The sequence below is a fragment of the Lactuca sativa genome, chromosome 9 (genome assembly GCF_002870075.4).
Source record: "Lactuca sativa cultivar Salinas chromosome 9, Lsat_Salinas_v11, whole genome shotgun sequence".
NCBI lineage: Eukaryota > Viridiplantae > Streptophyta > Magnoliopsida > Asterales > Asteraceae > Lactuca > Lactuca sativa.
In genome coordinates, this window is record NC_056631.2 from 20,109,675 (window position 1) to 20,130,312 (window position 20,638).

General features: G+C 36.5%; 1 protein-coding gene and 1 pseudogene across 1 annotated transcript; one reads left to right on the plus strand and one right to left on the minus strand.

Annotated features, from left to right (window-relative positions):
* Positions 1-4,209: 4,209 nt before the first annotated feature.
* On the minus strand, positions 4,210-5,153 carry LOC111876541 (protein LIGHT-DEPENDENT SHORT HYPOCOTYLS 5). Its single transcript, XM_023873099.2, has one exon. It carries the CDS (start codon positions 4,953-4,955, stop codon positions 4,296-4,298), a length of 660 nt encoding a protein of 219 aa, XP_023728867.2. The 5' UTR covers positions 4,956-5,153; the 3' UTR covers positions 4,210-4,295.
* Positions 5,154-12,914: 7,761 nt separating this feature from the next.
* LOC128129412 (5S ribosomal RNA) lies at positions 12,915-13,033 on the plus strand (annotated as a pseudogene).
* Positions 13,034-20,638: the final 7,605 nt, after the last annotated feature.

Genomic DNA, 20,638 nt, shown 5'->3' on the forward strand with positions numbered 1-20,638 from the left:
TTCGGCTATCCTTCTTAGGGTTGGAGTGGCCAAAATCAGGAGGGGTATAGACCTTTATATAGTTGTGTTGGCTTAGAGCCAAAGCTAGGGTTTTAAGGAGGAAACCCTAATTCCTTAGCCTAAGGCCTAAGCAACCCAAGAACTCCATCCAAGAGGCCCTTGGAAAAATTTCTACGGACACCTTAGAAGATTTCGTCCAACCCATCTAGGAGGGTTCTATAGCCCCATTCCACAACTATCAATAAATTGCCAAACAATCCCCGCACTTTTAATTAACTTTAATCCTAAAATTAATTTCAAATTAATTTCTGATTAAATATTAATTAAATAATATGATTTCTAATTAATATACTATTTCCATAATTCATTAATAAATCAATTATCTTAATTTATTATTCAAATAATGAATATAGTATCTCTCTCCAAAATTCATCATGTCCAGTTGCTAGTATGAGGGCAACCCAAAACGACTGTGCTACTATCAATTTAAGTATATACCAATTATAGTTATGAGCTTAGACACCTAATCTAACAATAACATATAACATATATCCAGCAACATGTAAACATATAACTAGTCATCAGACAAACAGACATATCTACAAATCACTACTGCATAGTATATCTTAGTTGCCAAGATATCTATCTAACAGATCACTATAACATATCGACATCCTCTATACCAAGATACATAATATAGTGGGCCATCCTTGGTGCCTTCGACCCGCAAGTACAGTGAGGAAAGCTCACCTCTCAATCTGAAAAGATCTATAGCTAAACACAACTCCAAATAACAGCTCGACTGATCACCTAAACACCAAATATTGACCAATCTCAAATACCACTCAAATTATCTAAAATAACCTTGGTTCAAACTTGGTCAAACCGGTCAAAGTCAAAATCAATCCATACTAAAAAGTCCTATAGGGGCCCAAAGTCAGAAACTAGTGGCCCAACAAGGCCCCAAACCCAACATCGCGGCTCATGTCGTGACCAAATTCGTGGTCACTTCATGAAAGTCACGAGTTCCGATTCCAAAGACTCGCTCCTAACTCAGTCAACTCATCAAGGGACGAGTTTTGCCTACTTATGTCGTGAGACCTCATGTCTCATGTCGTGAGAACGGTCTGAGCCCAAACCAACGATTCAATGTTCTTAATGCGTTCAGCCTTCAACTTCAACTCTTACAGAAGCTTAAGGCGACCCTAATGGTCCATAAAAATGATTGCTTTATGGACATGAATGCATCATGTATGCCCCTACACCATTTTAGGTCAAAAGTAGAAACATGGCCTCAAGTTCTGATGCAAGCTTCTAATACTCTACCAACTTCCAGATCTGAATGATATAAGACTCAAAAGACCAATTGAATCCATAAAGATGCTAACTTTATGGATATTCTTCACTCCAACAAGGTATAACATAAGGAAATGGGACAAAAAATCTAGATCTAGCCAAGAAATGAAATAAAGCTTGAGTCTCGATACTTACAATGGTCCAAACAAGAGAAGAGTTGATGACAATGATGCTTCCATGCAACTCCCTTCACGATGGTGCTTCTTCTCTTTCTTTCTTTTCCTTCAAACAAGCAAAACACTAAGGATCTTAAAGAGGGTCGAATTTAGGGTTCCAGAAGGCTTAAAAGGTGAAAGAGGTTGAGGATGTGCAACCCTAGCCTCTCATTCCTTTAAATACCCGGAATATTAGGGTTTTGAGTCATCAGGTCGTCCTCACTTCGCGAGACTAAAAAATGCGGTCAACTAGTCAACTAATACTCACGATGTGGCCATCATATTTCACGTCGTGGCCCCCCTCCAAAGCTATAAATTCAAGGAATTATGTACCTCAAGGATCCGGATGTTACAAAGAACGCATCTGGGGTTTCTTCACCTAATTCATGAGAATTTCTTCATTTACAAATATAAATAATTTTTTGTTTTGTTGCGTTGATATAATCTCCAAAAGATACCATGCTCCACTACTTGTCAAGAAGTTGAAAGTTTTTTCCCCTCTTGAATCCCGTGTGCCAAGGTTACTTCTAATTTCTAAGTTTTCTTCCTTTTCGTTCAGAATTATTCATCAATTCCTTTTCCAATTCTTAATTGGAAAATTTGAGATTTTAGTTGGGTTTGTTCGAAAGCGAATCAAGATGCGCTTGTAGTAGCTTTTACCATCTAGTTATATTTTTGAACGACGGATGCATTAAAACACTAGTGACACTAGCGAGAAAGTACAAGCAAAAGCATTGCAAGTTACAAACTATACAAGGAGAAATACATAAGGCATGCAAACAAATACTATTAAAAGGATATCTATGCTTCATCAAGTTGCATGTAATTAACCAAATATCATCTATCGACTTTGAATAGGAACATCTATTTATGTTGAAAACCAAGGCATTACGAGTTTTCCAAATAATCCACTCCATCAAGTACATGAAAGCAATATAAGATTTCTCCTTTTGTTTTTTACTTTGAATCGATCTCTTCAAGATAATAAGAAACTCCTCTATATTTCCAGGGACCGTGGAAATTAAACGACTCCACCGGTGAAACCAATTCCAGATTTAAATGGAGAAGAAACATTTGAAAAAATATGACCTACATTTTCCTCCTCTATACCACAACGCAGACAAACCAAGGCATTAAGAACAATACCTCTAGCCGCCAAGTTGCTAGCGAACGAAATCTTGTTGTAGATCATCCGTGAAACATAACAATTTATCTTGATTTTCACCCCTTTAACCCATCTAAAGTCATGCATCTAGCCAACATGTTCCATCTTTTTAGCCATTAAAATAAAGAGCGAATTTACTGGAAAAAAATCTCTGACACATTAGCCCTCCACTGCCACATATTTGTTGTTGTGGATAAAACAATATCTGTGACAACCCTCTCCAAGCTTTTCAACTCCCAAACCTCCATTCCTCGTCTCAGGTTTCTTTGCCACAACCCCTTAAAACTGTCTCCGGATCGATAAAAAAAAACTCTACGAAACCTTGTAGTTTTTGTCTACCTCAAGCTTGTATAACTTTAGGAAAAAATCTCTCAAAAACATCACCACATCATCTATCTTTCCAAAAGTGAGTGTTTTCTATTCCCCAAATTTCCTTAAAATAAGTCATCAAGAGATAGTCTCATTCTCTAAGATCTTCATTAATTCGGTAAATAGAGAGCCAAGTACCCAAGATACTACATTTAGCAAAAGGCTTCCCATCTATATATTTTGTATTGTGTAAGCCTTAATACAAGAAGTGCAAATATTATTATGTTTTTGAATTATATCATTTTACCCTTGAACTAAACTAATAAAAACCATAAACTACATGGACCGAATATGTACAAATGCTATGTTTATATATCTTTTACCCTAGAAAATACACTTTTTCCTCCACCGCCGGAGGCACCACCTTCATCTAGATGAACTCTACATTTAACCATCTAGATGAACTCTTGTATTTTCATGATGAAGGTGATGGTGCGGAAAGAGAGGGTGGGGGAACGTGTGGTTCTCTAGGATGATAGAGATATAAACATAGCATTTGTAATTACATGTTCGTTCCATATAGTTTATGGTTTTTATTAGTTTAGTCCAAAAGTAAAATGGTATTGTTAAAAACAAACAAATGAATTGTTAGATTTAGCAGCCGTCGACCAATGTTATAAGAAAATAAAACCCCTGTGCTATACTTTTGAAACTTGGATCAAAAATAAAAATTTCACTAAACTGCAGGTACCAGTTCTGTAATTTACTCTATATTTAAGAAAAGTGCAATATATATTGAATCTAAATAAACATCGTTTTTATGTTCGAATTGGAACCCTTGGCAGCAGCAGCCGCAGCACCTGAGATTGAACCTGCAGCTTAGATGGCGGACCCACATGTGTATGCGATCTCACATATAGTGCACCCAGGGACCATCTTGGAACAAAAAAACAAACAAATATTTAGCATTTTTAACGTGATACGCATTATTTTTTTAAATATATATAGATATACATTATTATTAATTCTTTATAATATTAATTTTTTGAAGAAACAAACATATGTACCGTCTTTTAGCTAAAAATCCACGGTCACTGTGTGTTTGGCTCCGGTACGTTTGGTTCTTGTCGAAATAGACCGGCTCACGTTTTCTTTTACAAATCGAGTTAAAACCCGATAAGTAAACAAATGATATTTTATTATATTACAATTATAATAAAATAATAATAATAATAATACGGTAAAAATAAATATTAAAAATAAGTAAATAATTACATTTAATTATAAACATTAATTCAGTTTAATTCAATTTAATGTGTGGAAGTAGCCGGAGAACGGCTAGACATGGCTGCAACAGCAGCTCCACCATCATCCTGACCACCAGCACCACCACCACCGCTGCCACTTCCATCAACAGCCACCGACACTTTCATTGCTGCCGCCGTGGCCGTGCCACCGCCAGGCCGTTTTCTTTTCTTCTCGTAAGGAATACCTCGAGCCTTGGCTTGACTTTCTCTCACTTCCCTCAAGTACATCCTCACAGCTCTCGCACCAAACGGGTTCGACTCCGGACGCCCGCCGTTCTCCTCGTAGGCAGCTCGGAGTCGGCCGATCAGCGCGTCTAGACTCCCCCAAGCTTGCTTGAGCTGACAAGCACATGGCGCCGGCGGGTTTGGCTGGCCGAAGTACGGACAATCAGTCACGTGCACCTTCGTTTTACCGAACTGATCAAGGTACTTAAGAAACTCGATCACGTGAGCTCCACTGCACCTCGCCAGTGTTAAGGGCGGTTTGTGGTTGCTCAGGTACTGTAAGAACGTGTTCCAGTCGCGTCGTTTCTGAGACTCGTATCTGCTCGGTGTTGTCGCTGGTGTATGGACCGTTGACCTTACAGCGGAGGAGTCATCCGCAGGACCACCAGTCGGCGATGGTCCCGGGTCATTTGACCCTGATCCGGATGCTAAATCCATGTGGGATTGCGATTTTTTGAGTGAAATTGCCAATTGGACAATGGGGCTTTGTCTTTGAGAAAGAGAAGATTTTGTCTGTAATTCTTTTAGTGATTGTTGATATTCGTTTTGATTGGTTTTGTGGAGAGGGATGGTGATGATGGGACGGAAATAGAAAAGTAATATGAATGTGTACGAATGGATGATTTTTCTTGGAGAAAAAAGAGACTAGAGTTTAGGATGACTATTCAATTTTGTCATATAACATACAATTACTTTATTTAATTATTAAAAATAATTAAAAGAAACTCAAAGCTTCTTGAAAATAAGACAAAACTTCAAAAATAGTCCCTGTGGATTTTGAAAATATCAAGTGTAATCTCTAAGTTCAGAAAACTTCACAGATGGTCTCTGTGATTTCAAAACTTTTAACAAACAGTCCATTAGCCACATAAAAAGACTAATATGCCCTTTCTATTTCTTTTTAGAATTAATTTTACCTAATCCTTTTTAAAAAAAAATAAAAAGACAAAATAAATAATTCATTGGGCCCACCTTTTCTCTCTCCCTCTCTCTCTCTCTCTATAAACATAAAAAACGCACATTGTCTTCTTCATCTGTTTGGGGATTTGGAGGAACGAACAAATCAGAAGCGATGAGAAGTTCCGATGGTGGTCATTCAAATCGCGAGGAGAGACAGAGTCGTCGATCTTCGACGACCCTCTGAGGCTTTAACTTGCATCATCTCCAGTTGAGAGCTAAGGGAACAGGTCTCCGGCGTCGTTTGTTTGGAGAAGCTGAAATCATGAATGGAAGGCTGCGATCAGGAAGCTCCGATGGTGGAGTGTGGTTTTGCAGTAGTTAAGAAGTCACAAAGGGGGGGGGGGGGAGGCGGAGGCAGCTATAATGGTGGAAGAGGGAAGAGCAGTCGGGTTTTCCGATGAGCTCCTTCTCGGCTAATAGCTCACTCATCAGAGTCGTGGCTTCAAATCACCAACAGTAGGCAGAGAGAGGAGGTGCTGGAGGAGACGGAGAACCAAGTGAGGATGGTTGGGGAGTTGTAACAACTCACTAGTTTATCAGTTCTTCTTCCTCTCACTTTATCGAAGCCAAAATTGAGGACCACTGCAAACGAGGGGCTGTTTTGAGTTGTTGATCGATAGGGAAGAATGAGGGAGGAAGGAGAGAAACTGAAACAGGGGTGGTAGCCTTGGTTTGTCAGATTCTTTCCTCACGAACACCCCCACCTGTTGTTTTCCATTCTTGCTTCTCCTTTCTCGATCAGACGAGGATCGAATAATCTCCCTCGATTTCTGCCTTCACTTGATGTCTGTTGGTGTTATTGCTTTTAGGATTGATTGTCGGAGCAGGAGAGGGAAAATGGGGGTTGTTGGTTGACAAACGGTGACCAACGTTGGTGATTTACATTTGATACAGGTGGTTCTATGGCGGAGTAGTGGTGGAGCAGTGGTGATATTTCAAAATCAAGAGGCTTGGGATATGAACTAATGTAAATGAAGTGCCCGTTTTTTTATCAGTCAAAGGGTGTTGGGGATTGAGTAAAAGAAGATGAAAAAGACTTTCACGAGAGAGAGAGAGAGAGAGAGAGAGAGAGAGGGAGGTGGGCCCAATGAATTATTTATTTTGTTTTTCTATTTTTTAAAATAGGATTAGGAAAAATTAATTCTAAAAAGAAATAAAAAGGGCATATTAGTCTTTTTATGTGGCTAAGGGACTGTTTGTTAAAAGTTTTGAAACCGCAGGAATCATCTGTGAGGTTTTTTGAAGGATTAAACTTGATATTTTCGAAAACCACAGGGACCATTTATGAAGTTTTGTCTAAAAATAAAAACGTCATATAAATATAATTTTTTTTCCATTGTCCAAAAAATTGGCATGCAACTTCAAGTGTTTATATCCGTTCCAAAACATTTTACTTTGAAGCTTTTCGAAAAAAATTCTTTGTTCATAAAAAATATTGTGAATATATTTATCGAAGCCAATGAAAATCGATTTTTGCAACAATGATAAAATGAAATTTCTTTTTAACCCACCTAAAAATAAAACATTAAACATCCTAAATTGAATTCATCATCCAATAATGATGTTGAAAAGTGATCTACACCCTATGTATGTCACAATTAGGCTAAAAGGTATGTTTATCACCAACCGATTAGAAAAATGATGACAACTTAACACCACGTTAGCTCTACTATATGTTTACTACCAAACCACTAGCTTTTAAATATGGTTATCACTTCATATTATTTATCTTTTTTTTGTTGATATGATATTAAATAAAAAATATAATTATTAAACATAAAAAAATATTTTATTAATAAAAAGTTCGTTAGTTGAAAAAAGAACATAATTTATAAAATTAAATAACATTTATAAATAATGTGGTTACTACTCTATATTATTTATACTTTTTTTTACTTCAATTAAATAGACAAAACATAATTTTTAAAATTAAATAAACACACACACACACACACACACACATATATATATATATATATATATATATATATATATATATATATATATATATATATATATATTATTCCATATTACCAAATTAATTAAACCCTAAAAAAATTACTTCATATTATCAAAATCAAGTTTAACCCACAAAAATGTTATCCCACTAAAAATATGTCTAGCCGACTTAAATTTAATTAAACCCAATCTTTTTAATTTAAACCATATTTCTTAATTGTCTCCTTTCTTCTTCTTCTTCATCCCTCGCCTCTTTTCTTCTCCTTCTTCTTTCTGGTTTTTGCAACACCTTTTCTTGATGTAATTCTTTTCCCAGCGAGTCTCATTCAAGAATTTTCGGCGCCTTCCTTCGTGAACAACGACCATTTGACCGTTTGGAATAAATGAATCATATTGGTTGTTTGCAAAGCTATTCCCTCATTGGTTGTCTTCTCCCATGGAACCAGTCATGCCACAACACACTCATGTTCCTTAGGGGCGATGTTCACGCGTAGGAAGAGGTGTTACATCAGTCTCCAAGCTTGGTTTCCTCTCCCATACCGGATGACCTTATGATTAAACCAACCAACATCAACTGAATCATAACACGAAAGATACAAATATGTGGTTATAATAAATGCAAGACAGTTGATTTCAAACACGAAAACGAAACCCTAGTTTATCTTGTTAATGTATTAGTTTGTGTGTTTTTTCATACTTCTATATAAATGGTCTTTTTTTAGTTTTCTTATATATATATATATATATATATATATATATATATATATATACATATATATATATATATAAAGAGAGAGAGAGAGAGAGAGAGAGAAAGATAGAGAGAGAGAGAGAGCTAGGTTCAAATGTTTTTAGCAACTATTGTGTGCATGAATGCACCAATAGGAATTTAAGAATAATTTAATCATTAAATAAATTAAAAAGGGTAAATTAGTAAATCATGACTCTAAAATTATGGTAATTGAGATAAATGGGGGATTTGATTTTAAAATTACCAAAATAAAAGGAGGAAGAACGACCATCTTCTGATCCGCTTCTTCACAATCCAACCCTAAATCACGAAAGTCATCGGCACTACGGAATTCCCAGTTAGGGGCGATGTTGGTTGGTGAATCCCTGCAACCAACGAAACTGAACTCTACAATGTTTGGGCTTCCAGACAAAACTTCCATATCGGCGATACCCTCAGTCTGTTCAAGACTGAATTGGAATTGGAATTTGATTTTATGTTTGTTCACAGGTTTTCGTTACAATAATGATTCAGTGGCTGTGGTTAAAAAAATGGGGGTTCTACCATTTTCAATCAAAACCGAAGCCACAGAACCATTTATGCTTTTTTTTTCTTCGATCGTATGGAAACCGAACACAGGAGGTATACCCTCCTGTGTAACTCATTTGATGTTGATGGTTCTGAATTGGATTTTTTTTCATTCATGATTCATAGAAAATGTGGTGATTTAGGGAGCGCCCTTAAAGTGTTTGATGAAATGCCAAAGAGAAATATGACAGTCTCAGATTGTATTCATGGTTAGTGATGGAATCACCGGTTAATGAGGTAATGCTGGTAAGTTTACATGAACTTTATTGATCTTTGATTAAGTTTTTTGAGTTGGGTTTTTGTAATTTTTTTTCAGAAATTTAGAGACACCATTCTTTGATGGCAGAGAACTTGTAGCTGGAAGTATTGATGATTCAATCTATGTTTATGATGTTGAAGCAAACATCTATCCTGATCATAGATTTGATGTTGAAGCAAATTGACTTTTCCTTATGTTTATGATGTTGAAGCAAACAGACATATGGGCTAATCATAGCTTTGACCTTGTTTACCTTTTTATAATATTTCCATTCTGAAAGAATAGTTTATTATATAAGAATATTATCGCTTTATTCTGATAGAATTTGTAGTTAATTAATTATATGTTTAATGTGCAGTTGTTACAAGTGTATCACTACAAAGTATTTGGCAATGAATTTGTGATAGAAATGGCTTGAAGAATGACTTGAAGACCTGGCACACAATATGTGACATCCCCAAAATCTCGGCCAGAAAAGACCGATTTTCATTTATGCTTTTAAATAATTTCAGAGTAAATCCTTTTGATTTGAAAGAGTTTTGGAATTTGTTCCCAAAACAAAACATGATAAAATAATATTTATCAAAGCATTTCATCAAGAGATGCATTTTCATTATATAATCAAAACTCGGGATGTCATGTTCCCATACAGACCATAAAGCATAAACGATAACATTACAAGTCATTCAACAAATATATACATATACAGACTTGTAAACAAAACAACTTGATGATTCAACCATCTTACGCCCTTGCGCCACTTCCTGTAATACAAATAAAACTGAGTGGGTCAGGCTTGGGAGCCTGGTGAGCATATAGGGTTTTCAACCCACAATAAATAAATTATATTTAATTTCACCAACCAATCACTATCCCGATTACCCATTCCCGTTATCCTCACTTTACGTCCCTAAAATAACATCTATCTCAAGGGACCTAATCTAGGATTTTCATCGGGACGGACATCACTGCTAAGGGGTTTCCTCAACAATAGATATCCTAAAGGCAACCATGAGGGGGATAGAGTACACCGGTGAACACATCGTTCACAACACCTACAGGTTATGAACCTGCTAGCGTTCCACTGGACTGTCTAGAAAGAGTCCGTGGTCGTTATCCATACTCCGCTGAATAACTAGATCAACAACAACAACAACATCGAGGCCTCTCATCTGTTTATTACACACCAACTATCTACCCATGTTCTACCCAACATATTAGTAGATAAAATATATATTTTCATACATAGTTTGAAACCTGCATATCATTTTCATTCAATATATATTCCACATAACAGATGAGGCATACCCACGTACCACGTATTTCATAGAAAGCAATTCAGATCTATGAGATGGAAGAGGGTGAACATACATTCACACACATAACAACAAATTCTACACACAACACGTATTTCGTATAAAATACTTCATAATCATGCGTTAGAAGAAAGTAACTACACACTCACACATATAAACAACAATATACCTAATACACTCGAACCATACTTGTATTATTATCGTGTTTATGAAAGGTAGTATACACTCACTTGATCAGAAGACGATCGGACAGCACTACGACTTGCAGAAGTAGTAATCCTCAGCAGATCTGGAAGATCTTCACAAAAATCGAACTTCACGCGGGCAGAGCTTCGACTCGGGAACCGCACTTCTCGGGATCTTCGGGATCTCGGGACTTGCCTCGGGGCTCGAGAATAATACCGGGGCTTCGGGTTATTTCTGGCACGCAAAACGATGCAAAACGGGAGAGAGAAGAGAAGAAATTGGCAAAAGAGTCGGCTGCCTTTGCATCCTATTTATAGGAGGCTGGAGCCTCGGAGTACGCGGGGCGTACAGGCGTACGCGGGGCGTACTGGCCTCCGAAGTCGTCACTGCATGCGTCATCCGAAATGTCGACACTCTTCGGAGTACGCGGGGCGTACGTCGGATCGGACTGGTGACTCCCCCTTCGGATAATGCCGGATTTTTCAATTAAAAATAAATACAACTTATTTATCAAACTTCGGAAATTCATATCTTCTTCATACGAACTCCGTTTTCGACGTTCTTTATATCCACGCGAAGGTGAGACTACGCTCTACAACTTTCGTTTAGACTCCGTCGGCTAATTTCGACTTTATTTTTACTATTTATTTTTAATAGGCCGGGACAGAAACTTTCGTTATAAATTCATAAATTCTTCGTTTGACGTTCGTTCTCGCCTAACTTTTTATCGCTTCGATACCAACAACGAGACCTTCGATCCTCGTTTAGATTGCTTCGGCTAAAAACCACTTGATCTCAAATCGAGTATTTCAGGCTGCATACCGCTAAGTCGAAACTTCGATAAATCATAACTTCCTCATACGAAGTCAGATTTGGGCGTTCTATATATATTCGGAAACCTCGTTTCAACTACTACAACATTAACCAAAGATATTAAGTTCATTTTACACTTAAATTTTGACGCTTATTTTTATTCTTAATTAATCAGACCACATAATTAAGCAATTAAGCACAAAACACATAATACTCAAATAATACATTCTTATTATTTCAAAACGGGTTACAAAGGTTAACCTAGACTATTACATTGCTAAAAATGGCAAGCCCGGAAACACAGGCGTTACAATTCTCTCCACCTTAGAATGATTTCGTCCCCGGAATCACACATCAACAAACAAATGCAGATAGCGACCCATCATGTCACTCTCCGTCTCCCACGTGAGATTCGGCCCATTCGTGTGTTTCCATCGGACAAGCACTAACCCAACCATCTTGCGTCACAATTTCTTAGTCTTTCGGTCAACAATTGCCTCTGGTTCCTCAATCAACCTTTTGTTCTCATCGATTCTCAATTCAGAAATTGGAATTTTGTCGGGAACTTCTCCCATGAACTTCCTCAAATAACACACATGAAAAGTGTAATGAATTCCATTCAGTTCTTCTGGTAATTCGAGCTTGTAAGCTTGGTTCCCAATCCTCTGAAGAACTTTAAACGGTCCAATAAACCTTGGACTCAACTTTCCCCTTTTACCAAATCTTATAAGTCCCTTCCACGGCGAGACTTTAAGCAAAACCGAATCCCCAACCTCAAAAGTCATCGGTCTTCGCTTCTTGTCAGCATAGCTCTTTTGACAATCCTGAGCTACTAACATTCTTTCCCTAATTATTTTCAACTTTTCAGCAGTTTGATGAACCAACTCGGGTCCCATAAACTGCTTTTCCCCAGCCTCAAGCCAACAAGACGGCGTACGACACTTCTGCCCGTACAAAGCTTGATAAGGTGCCATCTTAATGCTCGAGTGGAAACTATTATTATAGGAAAATTCTACCAATGGTAAATGTTCATCCTAATTACCTAGGAATTCCAAGGTACATGCTCTCAGCATATCTTCAAGCGTTTGTATCGTTCTTTCACTCTGACCATCAGTCTGCGGATGGTAAGCTATACTTAAACACAACTTGGTACCCAATTCCTCTTGTAGACTTTTCCAAAACCTCGAGGTGAAACGGCTATCACGATCCGATACAATCGTTAACGGAACACCGTGAAGCCTCACAATTTCCTTCACGTAAGAATTCGCAAGCTTTTCCATAGACCATTTCTCCTTGGCCGCTATGAAATGCGCACTCTTAGTGAATCGATCAACGACCACCCAAATCATGTCGTGACCATTCTTTGTTCTGGGCAGTTTAGTGACAAAATCCATAGCAATGTCTTCCCACTTACCCATAGGCACAGGCAAAGGTTCTAAACTCCCGTACGGTTTCTGATGTTGTGTCTTTACTCTCGCACAAGACACACACTCAGCCACATACTTTGCAACATCAAGCTTCATCGTCGGCCACCAGTAGTAGGGTTTCAGGTCCCTATACATTTTAGTGCTACCCGGATGAATCGAGTACACGGTTTTAAAGCCGTGAGGGCAGCAGATCCCATAAGAACTCTGCAGTTAAGCGTGCTCGGGCGGGAGTAGTACCAGGATGGGTGACCCCCTGGGAAGTCCTCGTGCCGAGTGGCCCAAAGCGGACAATATTGTGATACGTGCCAGAGGGGGGTGTTACACAATAATTACTAAAAACAAAATAACATAACCATATATATATATATATATATATATATATATATATATATATATAGGGATGAGTTATATCGAGAACACTAAAAGGTTGAGAAACACAAAAACAAATGTGGACCAATTGTTTCGTAAGGGTCAAAAATAGGAAAGTATATAGTTACGTAAACAGTAATTAGGCAACATAAACATAACACAAACGTATTAAATAAACATGTAACAGACGTTTCCATGATTGAAGTCAGAACGATGAAGAACGTTAATTGGATAAAAGTTATTGAAACCATATTCGTTATTGTTGCAATCCATAACGCCGACATCAGACGTGTAATCAAAATCTGCAAAATATTACATCAATATTGTTGTCGTCGTCTGGAATCAAATTACGATTCGTTGATTGAATTTGGCTGCGATGAAGCACACCGGATGTGGGGATTGTTATGGCGATGAAAGTTACTTCAATTCACCGATCGATATTGGTGATGTAGGTGAAGGTACATGTGCTTGATTTCATAAATTATTGTTTAAATGTAATCACGGACGGCTGGTAGGAATAGCTGAAACAAATACCAAGTATATGATTTAAAATAATTAAGTGTTGGTATTGTGAATGCACTCACTAAAGCTTACATCAAGATCTAATAAATTATAAAAAACAATCTGCTTATATGAAAAGTGGGTATAGAAGCATACTAATTGCACATTGCTGAGTGTTGCATCAAAATCGTCAATGGATAGGCTCAAATTTTCATAAAAAAAACTCAGACGATCTTCCTCTGTCAACATAGTATTTTCGAGATACAAACTCTATGAAGAAGATAAATGATGTAATTACAAGGGTTGTTAATAATGTTTGTGAGTAGTGTAATATGAAGATGAAACTGAAGGTGTAATGTGAGAATGTGGAATTCATGTATGTGCAAAACTTAGAAGATTATATTATGACATAGTTAATGAATGCTAATGATTATTAATATTGTACCGTCAACGTGGTAGTGGCGAATAGTCTACGAGGAGATAAATTGGAATGCAAGTCTACATCGAAATTTAACAGATGGCTCCAGCAATCTAGTACGTGTCCAAAAAGTTCACATTTAGGGAAAAAGCTTTCCATGTGAAAGCGTTCAGCAGCTACACCAACACAAGTCCGGAAAAATTCATCACTGCATAGAATAACATGTGAAAACTTAAATAATCTTTGTAAAAAAAAATTGTTCTATCAGTTATGTATAAATTTGTATATACCTTGGATGACCTTGTGTTGAGAAAACCCATTCAGATAGGTCCTTCTAAGCACGTGATATACGTTTAGTTATGTCAACTGCCCGTATAATGAACGGGGGACGTAGTTCAGGGGGCTTATTTCTTGGCCTTAACTCTCTTGCACGGACAGCACCGTAATCACTGTGAATAGGAACAATTGATAAAGGAAGAGGACTTGGACATTGGTCTTTTGGAGTTTTCATGATATCTTTCAGTGGTGAATTGCTACTTATATCAACAAACTCTTGTGCCGTCCCGATGCTCTAGTTTGGAAAGGGTGAATTGTGGAACGATTTAACAGATTTTTATGCCATTTGACAGGACCTGTTAATATGTTCTGCGTTGTCTGACCACCATTGGGATAAAGGTCCAACGCTGTCTGCATGAGTAGAACTGCCACCTCCATATTTCATGGATTCTTCATTAAGGAAAATTCTTATCTTGGTTTGCCATTCATAGAAATCACAAACCAGAGGATGCCTTTCGATTGCGTCTATTGAGTGGAACAAATGATTATCCTCAACTAGCTTGTTGAACATACTTTCAATGGTGGAAAGGTATTCCGGAAAACATTATGAGTGATTAGTAATATGTGGTAAATATGAAAAAATGATGCGGAAATTTTCTAACCTCAACTGATCCATTCGTCGAGTTGACATTTTCGGCATTGTCATCCTGTGGTATGTAAGGATCCTGAAGTTCACCAGAACCAATTCCACCATTTCTGATTTCATACTCCTCATGTAAGCGCATGGTTACCACATCCTAGAAACATATAGCAGGTCTTCCACGATCAATCGTAACCGCATCATATGAAACATGCTCCAGGTATATAAGCGTATATGTTTAAAAAAAGATGATTAAATCGTTAGTGATCAAGGAGTAGTCAATAAGTCATTAAGGATGTAATATTGTAATCATAAATGACTAAGACAATAATAAATAAGTAGAATTAATGTAGTAAGTTAGGTTGTAGGATAGGTACCGTCAATAGGACAATAGGGCCAACATAGTAAGATGTATCGCTCATAGAATTTCATGCATGTTTTGTATTTTTCAAGCACTCTAACACGTATGAACACCAATCTATGTCGCTTAAATCTAAATCCTCTAAAACCCTTGAAAGCATTGATACATCACATGGGCCCATGCTCTTGGATTGTCCAAGGGTGTTACAAATGAGAACCAAAATATTGACTTTAAACAATAACCTAACATCTTTTAATCTCTTAATCGCCCTTTGTACGCCTTTAGGCCTAATATCATTTTCTAACTTGAACTGTGCAGACCACAAATCGACAGTTTTGTCTTCAGCGGGTGTGAACTTTAGTGAATTGATATTGATATTTCATAGAGGGAGACCCAACATGTAATGTATCAATTGCCTAGTAATCGGTATCTTACCGTGCTCGACATTCGATACCATGCGTTCAGGGTCAAAGTTGTTGACCGCATAGTACCCAATTCGTGATGCCGACCCATCTACTTTTATATTTAAAAGGGGACCAAGTCCAATGGATGTTAAATACTCCTTCTGCCCATTCGTCAGACCGTGCATTGTGGAGAATAATATTTTTGGTGGCGTACGAATATGTATTCACCTTGGTTGTGTTGGAATACCCACATGAACTCCCTTCTTTGATTTTCTGTTCTCCAGTTTCTTGACTTTAACTTTTGCCTTAATTGCTTGAGGGTTGGCCACATCTGCTCTAGCTTTCTTTTCCTAATGTTGCAAAACTTTGGTTGTTACAAGTGGAGGTGATTTCCTCTTATTTTGGCTGGTGAATGGGTTTGGGTCTTTAAAATCTGATTCATCATGTGATGGCTGTTGTTTCTCTTTAGACGTAAACAACATTTTTCTAACATCTATGTATTTTTTGGTGGAAAATACAATACAACAAACAAACAACAGTAAATAAGATGAATGAATTATACTAGCAATTTAAAAAAGACAATGTTAATGAGCTACCTGATTTTGTATAACCATGCACATGTGAATGGGAATTGGAATCTGGATCAAATTTCTGCTTTGAACGATTTTCATGAAGCACTTCAACAGAAACACTATGTCCGGAAAGTTGACCTTGTATTGATAGTGAGGCATAATCAAAAATAATGAAGAATACGCTTTTTAGTGTGACAACTAAATCAAAAAATAATAAATAAAATACCTTCTTTCTGAATTGGTTGGCAGTTGAAACAGGTTTGGATTTTGACATTTGAGTCAGAACTCCAGCTTTAGCAATGGTTGGTATGGGGGTAATCCTGATAGAATCAGATGCATCTACATCGATATCTATTATTATTGGGTTTGAGGGATCATTCTTGTATTTCATTAGTAAGTATCTGTTTTTGATACGCTCACTTTTCATGCGTCCTATTGTAGTTCATACATGATAACAAAATTATAAGTCTAATCTTACCGTTAACTACCCCAAAAAACATAATGCAAATTGACACATATGAATAAAACAGAAATAACATAGATTTATATGGAATCTAGGGTGAATAGATGTAGGGCAAACGATTTAACATGTAACTTTGACCAAGGGTTGACAATTGGACTTCTGGGACATTTGGAAACTTATGAGCATGGTTGTGTGGCGAATATAGGTGGTGGAGTTTGAGGCGATGATCCGAGAGTTGAGCTTATCTTTCGAGTCGACAGTTGCGACATGAGTTATCATCACTATATCAATGGGTCTAGGGCACCAAGGTCGGCCCTTTATATATTTGTATCTGGATTATGGCATGGTATGTTTATTGATTACATCCTGGTACTTAGCATGGTGGTATGCTTATGTTTAGTGACCTGGTTAGGTCAGAGTTCTGGTTATACGATGATGCTATGTTAGTGATCGGTTAGGTATGTATCCCGGTTATTAGAATGTTGCTATGATTAGTGATCTGTTAGATCGGTTTGCCTGTTATATGATATGATTTAGCATAAGATATTTATGTGCACATGCTTGTCTGTTTGGGGGTTGGATTGAGGTGGTCCTGCTTTGTGCTGAAGGCCAACATACCCGGTGAGCGGTCCGGATAGGCTGTAGGCCCAGTCATGTCGAAGGCTCTGGAGCGGTCCAGATAGGCTGTAGGCTCTGCGAGGTGGTCTAGTCAGGCTAAAGGCTCATTATGCATGTTGATCTGTATTTGTTGATATGATATGATTATGGTTACATGCGTTGGTATTTTGGGGGTATCTCACCAAGCTTTCGGGCTTACAGTTTCTGTTTATGGTTTCAGGTACATTGGGGGATCGCGGCAAGGCCAAGGCGTGATCGTACAACTCCTCTTGTTTTGTTTATGTTTTTGTGAATACTCTGATATTTATTATTTTGAAAACAAACTCTGTAATGTTAAATGGTTTTAAGTGTTTTGAAAAAGTTAAAATTTGGCATGATTTTTATGATAGATGATAGAATTTTATTTTAACGACAGTTTGTTAATAAAACTTTTAGTCTGACTTATCTAAACGAACACAATTCAAGGGAATTCAAAAAGAAAAAAAAAAAAAAAAACCGAAAACCAATACACCAATAATTATTTATTGTTGTAAAAATTTTATGAAGATTTTCTTTATTTATTAAATTTCTTCTATCGTAAATCTTTGTTTTTAATTGTGGGTTGGTAATCAATTCACATCTTTGAAAGTGTCACCAACTCTTACATCATCATTTATAATTGTTATATTGTAGTAAATTGATTTTTATTTTGCTAAATAATTTAATAGAATAATAAAATAACTGTATTTGTAATTTTGTTATAAATAACGATTTGAAACGTTTGAAATCACTTGATCTGTTATTTACTTTTTGTATTTTACTAAATACAATAATTAGTCTCCAATAAAGGTAAATGCAAATACGATAACTTGAAAACTCATGATCTTTATTTTATTTACACCAAAAGATATTAATATGGAATCTTAGAAATCCAAAAGGAATTTAAAATTAACAAAAGAACTTGTATTGGAGTGGATTATTTTCCCCCACCCACCACTCATTTCTGGTCTAACTTTTTTTTAGATGTTGGGTCTCTTTCTGACTGATGGAGGACCTTTAAAGTCATGAAAGCTATGTAATCTAGCTTATTAGATAAAACCTTATCTTTAGAAAAAATTAACAATCATCAAATCTTCCGATAAATTATTATTAAGATTTTTTTATCCTAGTCCATATAAAAAATATTAACTGAGGAAACTATTATTATAATTTAATATGAAATATTTTTTGCTATGGAAATTATTAATGCATTTCATATTTAATTAATTTATTTCACCTTTAATTAATTTATTCCACTTTTAATTATGATAATATTTTTATAGACTAAATTACACGAATGGTCCTTTAAGTTTGTACTTTTTCCGACTTACTAGTTCTTTTTCTCTCAAACAATACCTACAGACGAAACCTTGAACGCAAACGGTCATTGGGTTGGATGTTCGTCTAAAGCAATGTTAACATGCCCCCATGTGCCTTACACATGAGGGTATTTTTGTCATTTCACCTAAAGAAATCAATCTCCAATCAAGCGTCATTTACCTTTAAGATCCAAATCCAGAAGAAAGAAGATTCAATCCTCTATAAGCTCCATTCTCACCTGCTCATTTCTCATTTCCTTCCATCAAATCCGAAGTTAACATATACACAACACAATCCCAATCAGTTTGAATGGGTTGCTATACTTCTCGTTCTTCTCCATCGTTCCACTAATGAGGCGTTGAGGGGGGCAAAGTCGGCAGCTGCACATGCCAATTTTTTTAATTATATATTTTTATTTAAAAATAAAAATTTATAATAAAGATAAGGCAATTTTTTCATGTTAGTCATGGGTCTTTGACAATATTTATTTTTTCAGGACCACTGGTTCCACTTTATCACCACCACCATCACCACTACAACCGTCCAATTCCTCCACCTCTTCACCTTCCCCGCACCATTTTTATTCCCCATTCTCATATCACTATTACAACTCATCACGTATTTCTAAAACTTCCAATTTCATTTCCAAATCCAATCATCTCCAAGTATGTTTCTCAACTCTGAATTTTTCACCTTTTCAGCAATTTAATTAGATATTGTTCATCGTGAAAAGGTACCCTAGGACTTGTATCCGGTGAAGACGATGAATCTGGATTATCTCCGACACGGTGGTCACTCAGTCATGTGTTGAGTTCATCGCTGAAATCAGTTAGAGTTTTGATGTAATTCATCGCGTAACGAGTGAGATGGTGGTTTCCGCCGCCAGCGAAGGCAGTGTTTGAAGTATTCGCTCCTACTTTGTACTCGAATTCGATAAATGTCGCATTTATATAATCTCCCACCCACAATTTCTTCTCCACTGTTGCAAATAACCGAAATTAGCCGGTCATCTCGTTACAGAAATTACCGATACAAAAGGGGGTTGTGTTCTATTTAGTTGTGAAGATAGAATTGTTTTAAAGGCAAACGATTCACTCTGCCACAACTATTCATCAAGGGAAAGCATATCGGTGGTGCAGATGAGATCAAACGGCTTCATGAGGATGGAACTTTGTTTAAGTTTGTAAAGGATTTTCGTGTTATTGATCCTGGGTTTGTTTGCGATAATTGTGGGGATGCAAGACTTCTACCATGCACAAATTGCAATGGGACCAGGAAGGTTTTTGAGGAAGAAGGGAGATCGATTAGGTGCCCTAATTAAAACGAGAATGGATTGATCATATGTGCAATTAAAATATTCACAAACAGTCTTGAAATGACGAAAATACCCTCTTGTGCAAGGCACATGGTGACATGTTAATGTTGCTTTAGACGGACATCTAACCCAAGGTTCATTTGCGTTCAAGGTTTCGCCCGTAGATACCATTTGAGGGAAAAAAAAAGTTTCTTAAGAACTACTTCAGGGAAAAAGTGCAAACTTAAAGGACCATTCATGTAATTTAGTCTTGTTATAATTAATGTTTCTTATATGTGTTCTTAGAGCACACAGGTTAGAAAATCTCATTATTATTTTGCTCTATCGATTTCCATTAACTTTAGTTAACAAAAAAATCATTAAAAATCTTTTTCAATGAATTTTTATAGTTTTCTTTATTAAAAAACAAATATTTATTATCATGTGTTTAAAATGTTTTATAGATAATCATTCTTTAATTTGTCGATGTTTAAACACAAATCATATATGATATTGGTTCCATTTTTATTTAACAGGTTAAACCTTGTTTAATTTAAATTTAAAAAGTTTAAATCTCAAATAATCAAATTAATAATCTAAGTAGATGATTAAGTGGATAGAAAAAAAAA

Coding starts and splice junctions, on each gene's coding strand:
- LOC111876541 (XM_023873099.2), bottom strand. CDS start 4,955: ATGGATTTAGCATCCGGATCAGGGTCAAATGACCCGGGACCATCGCCG.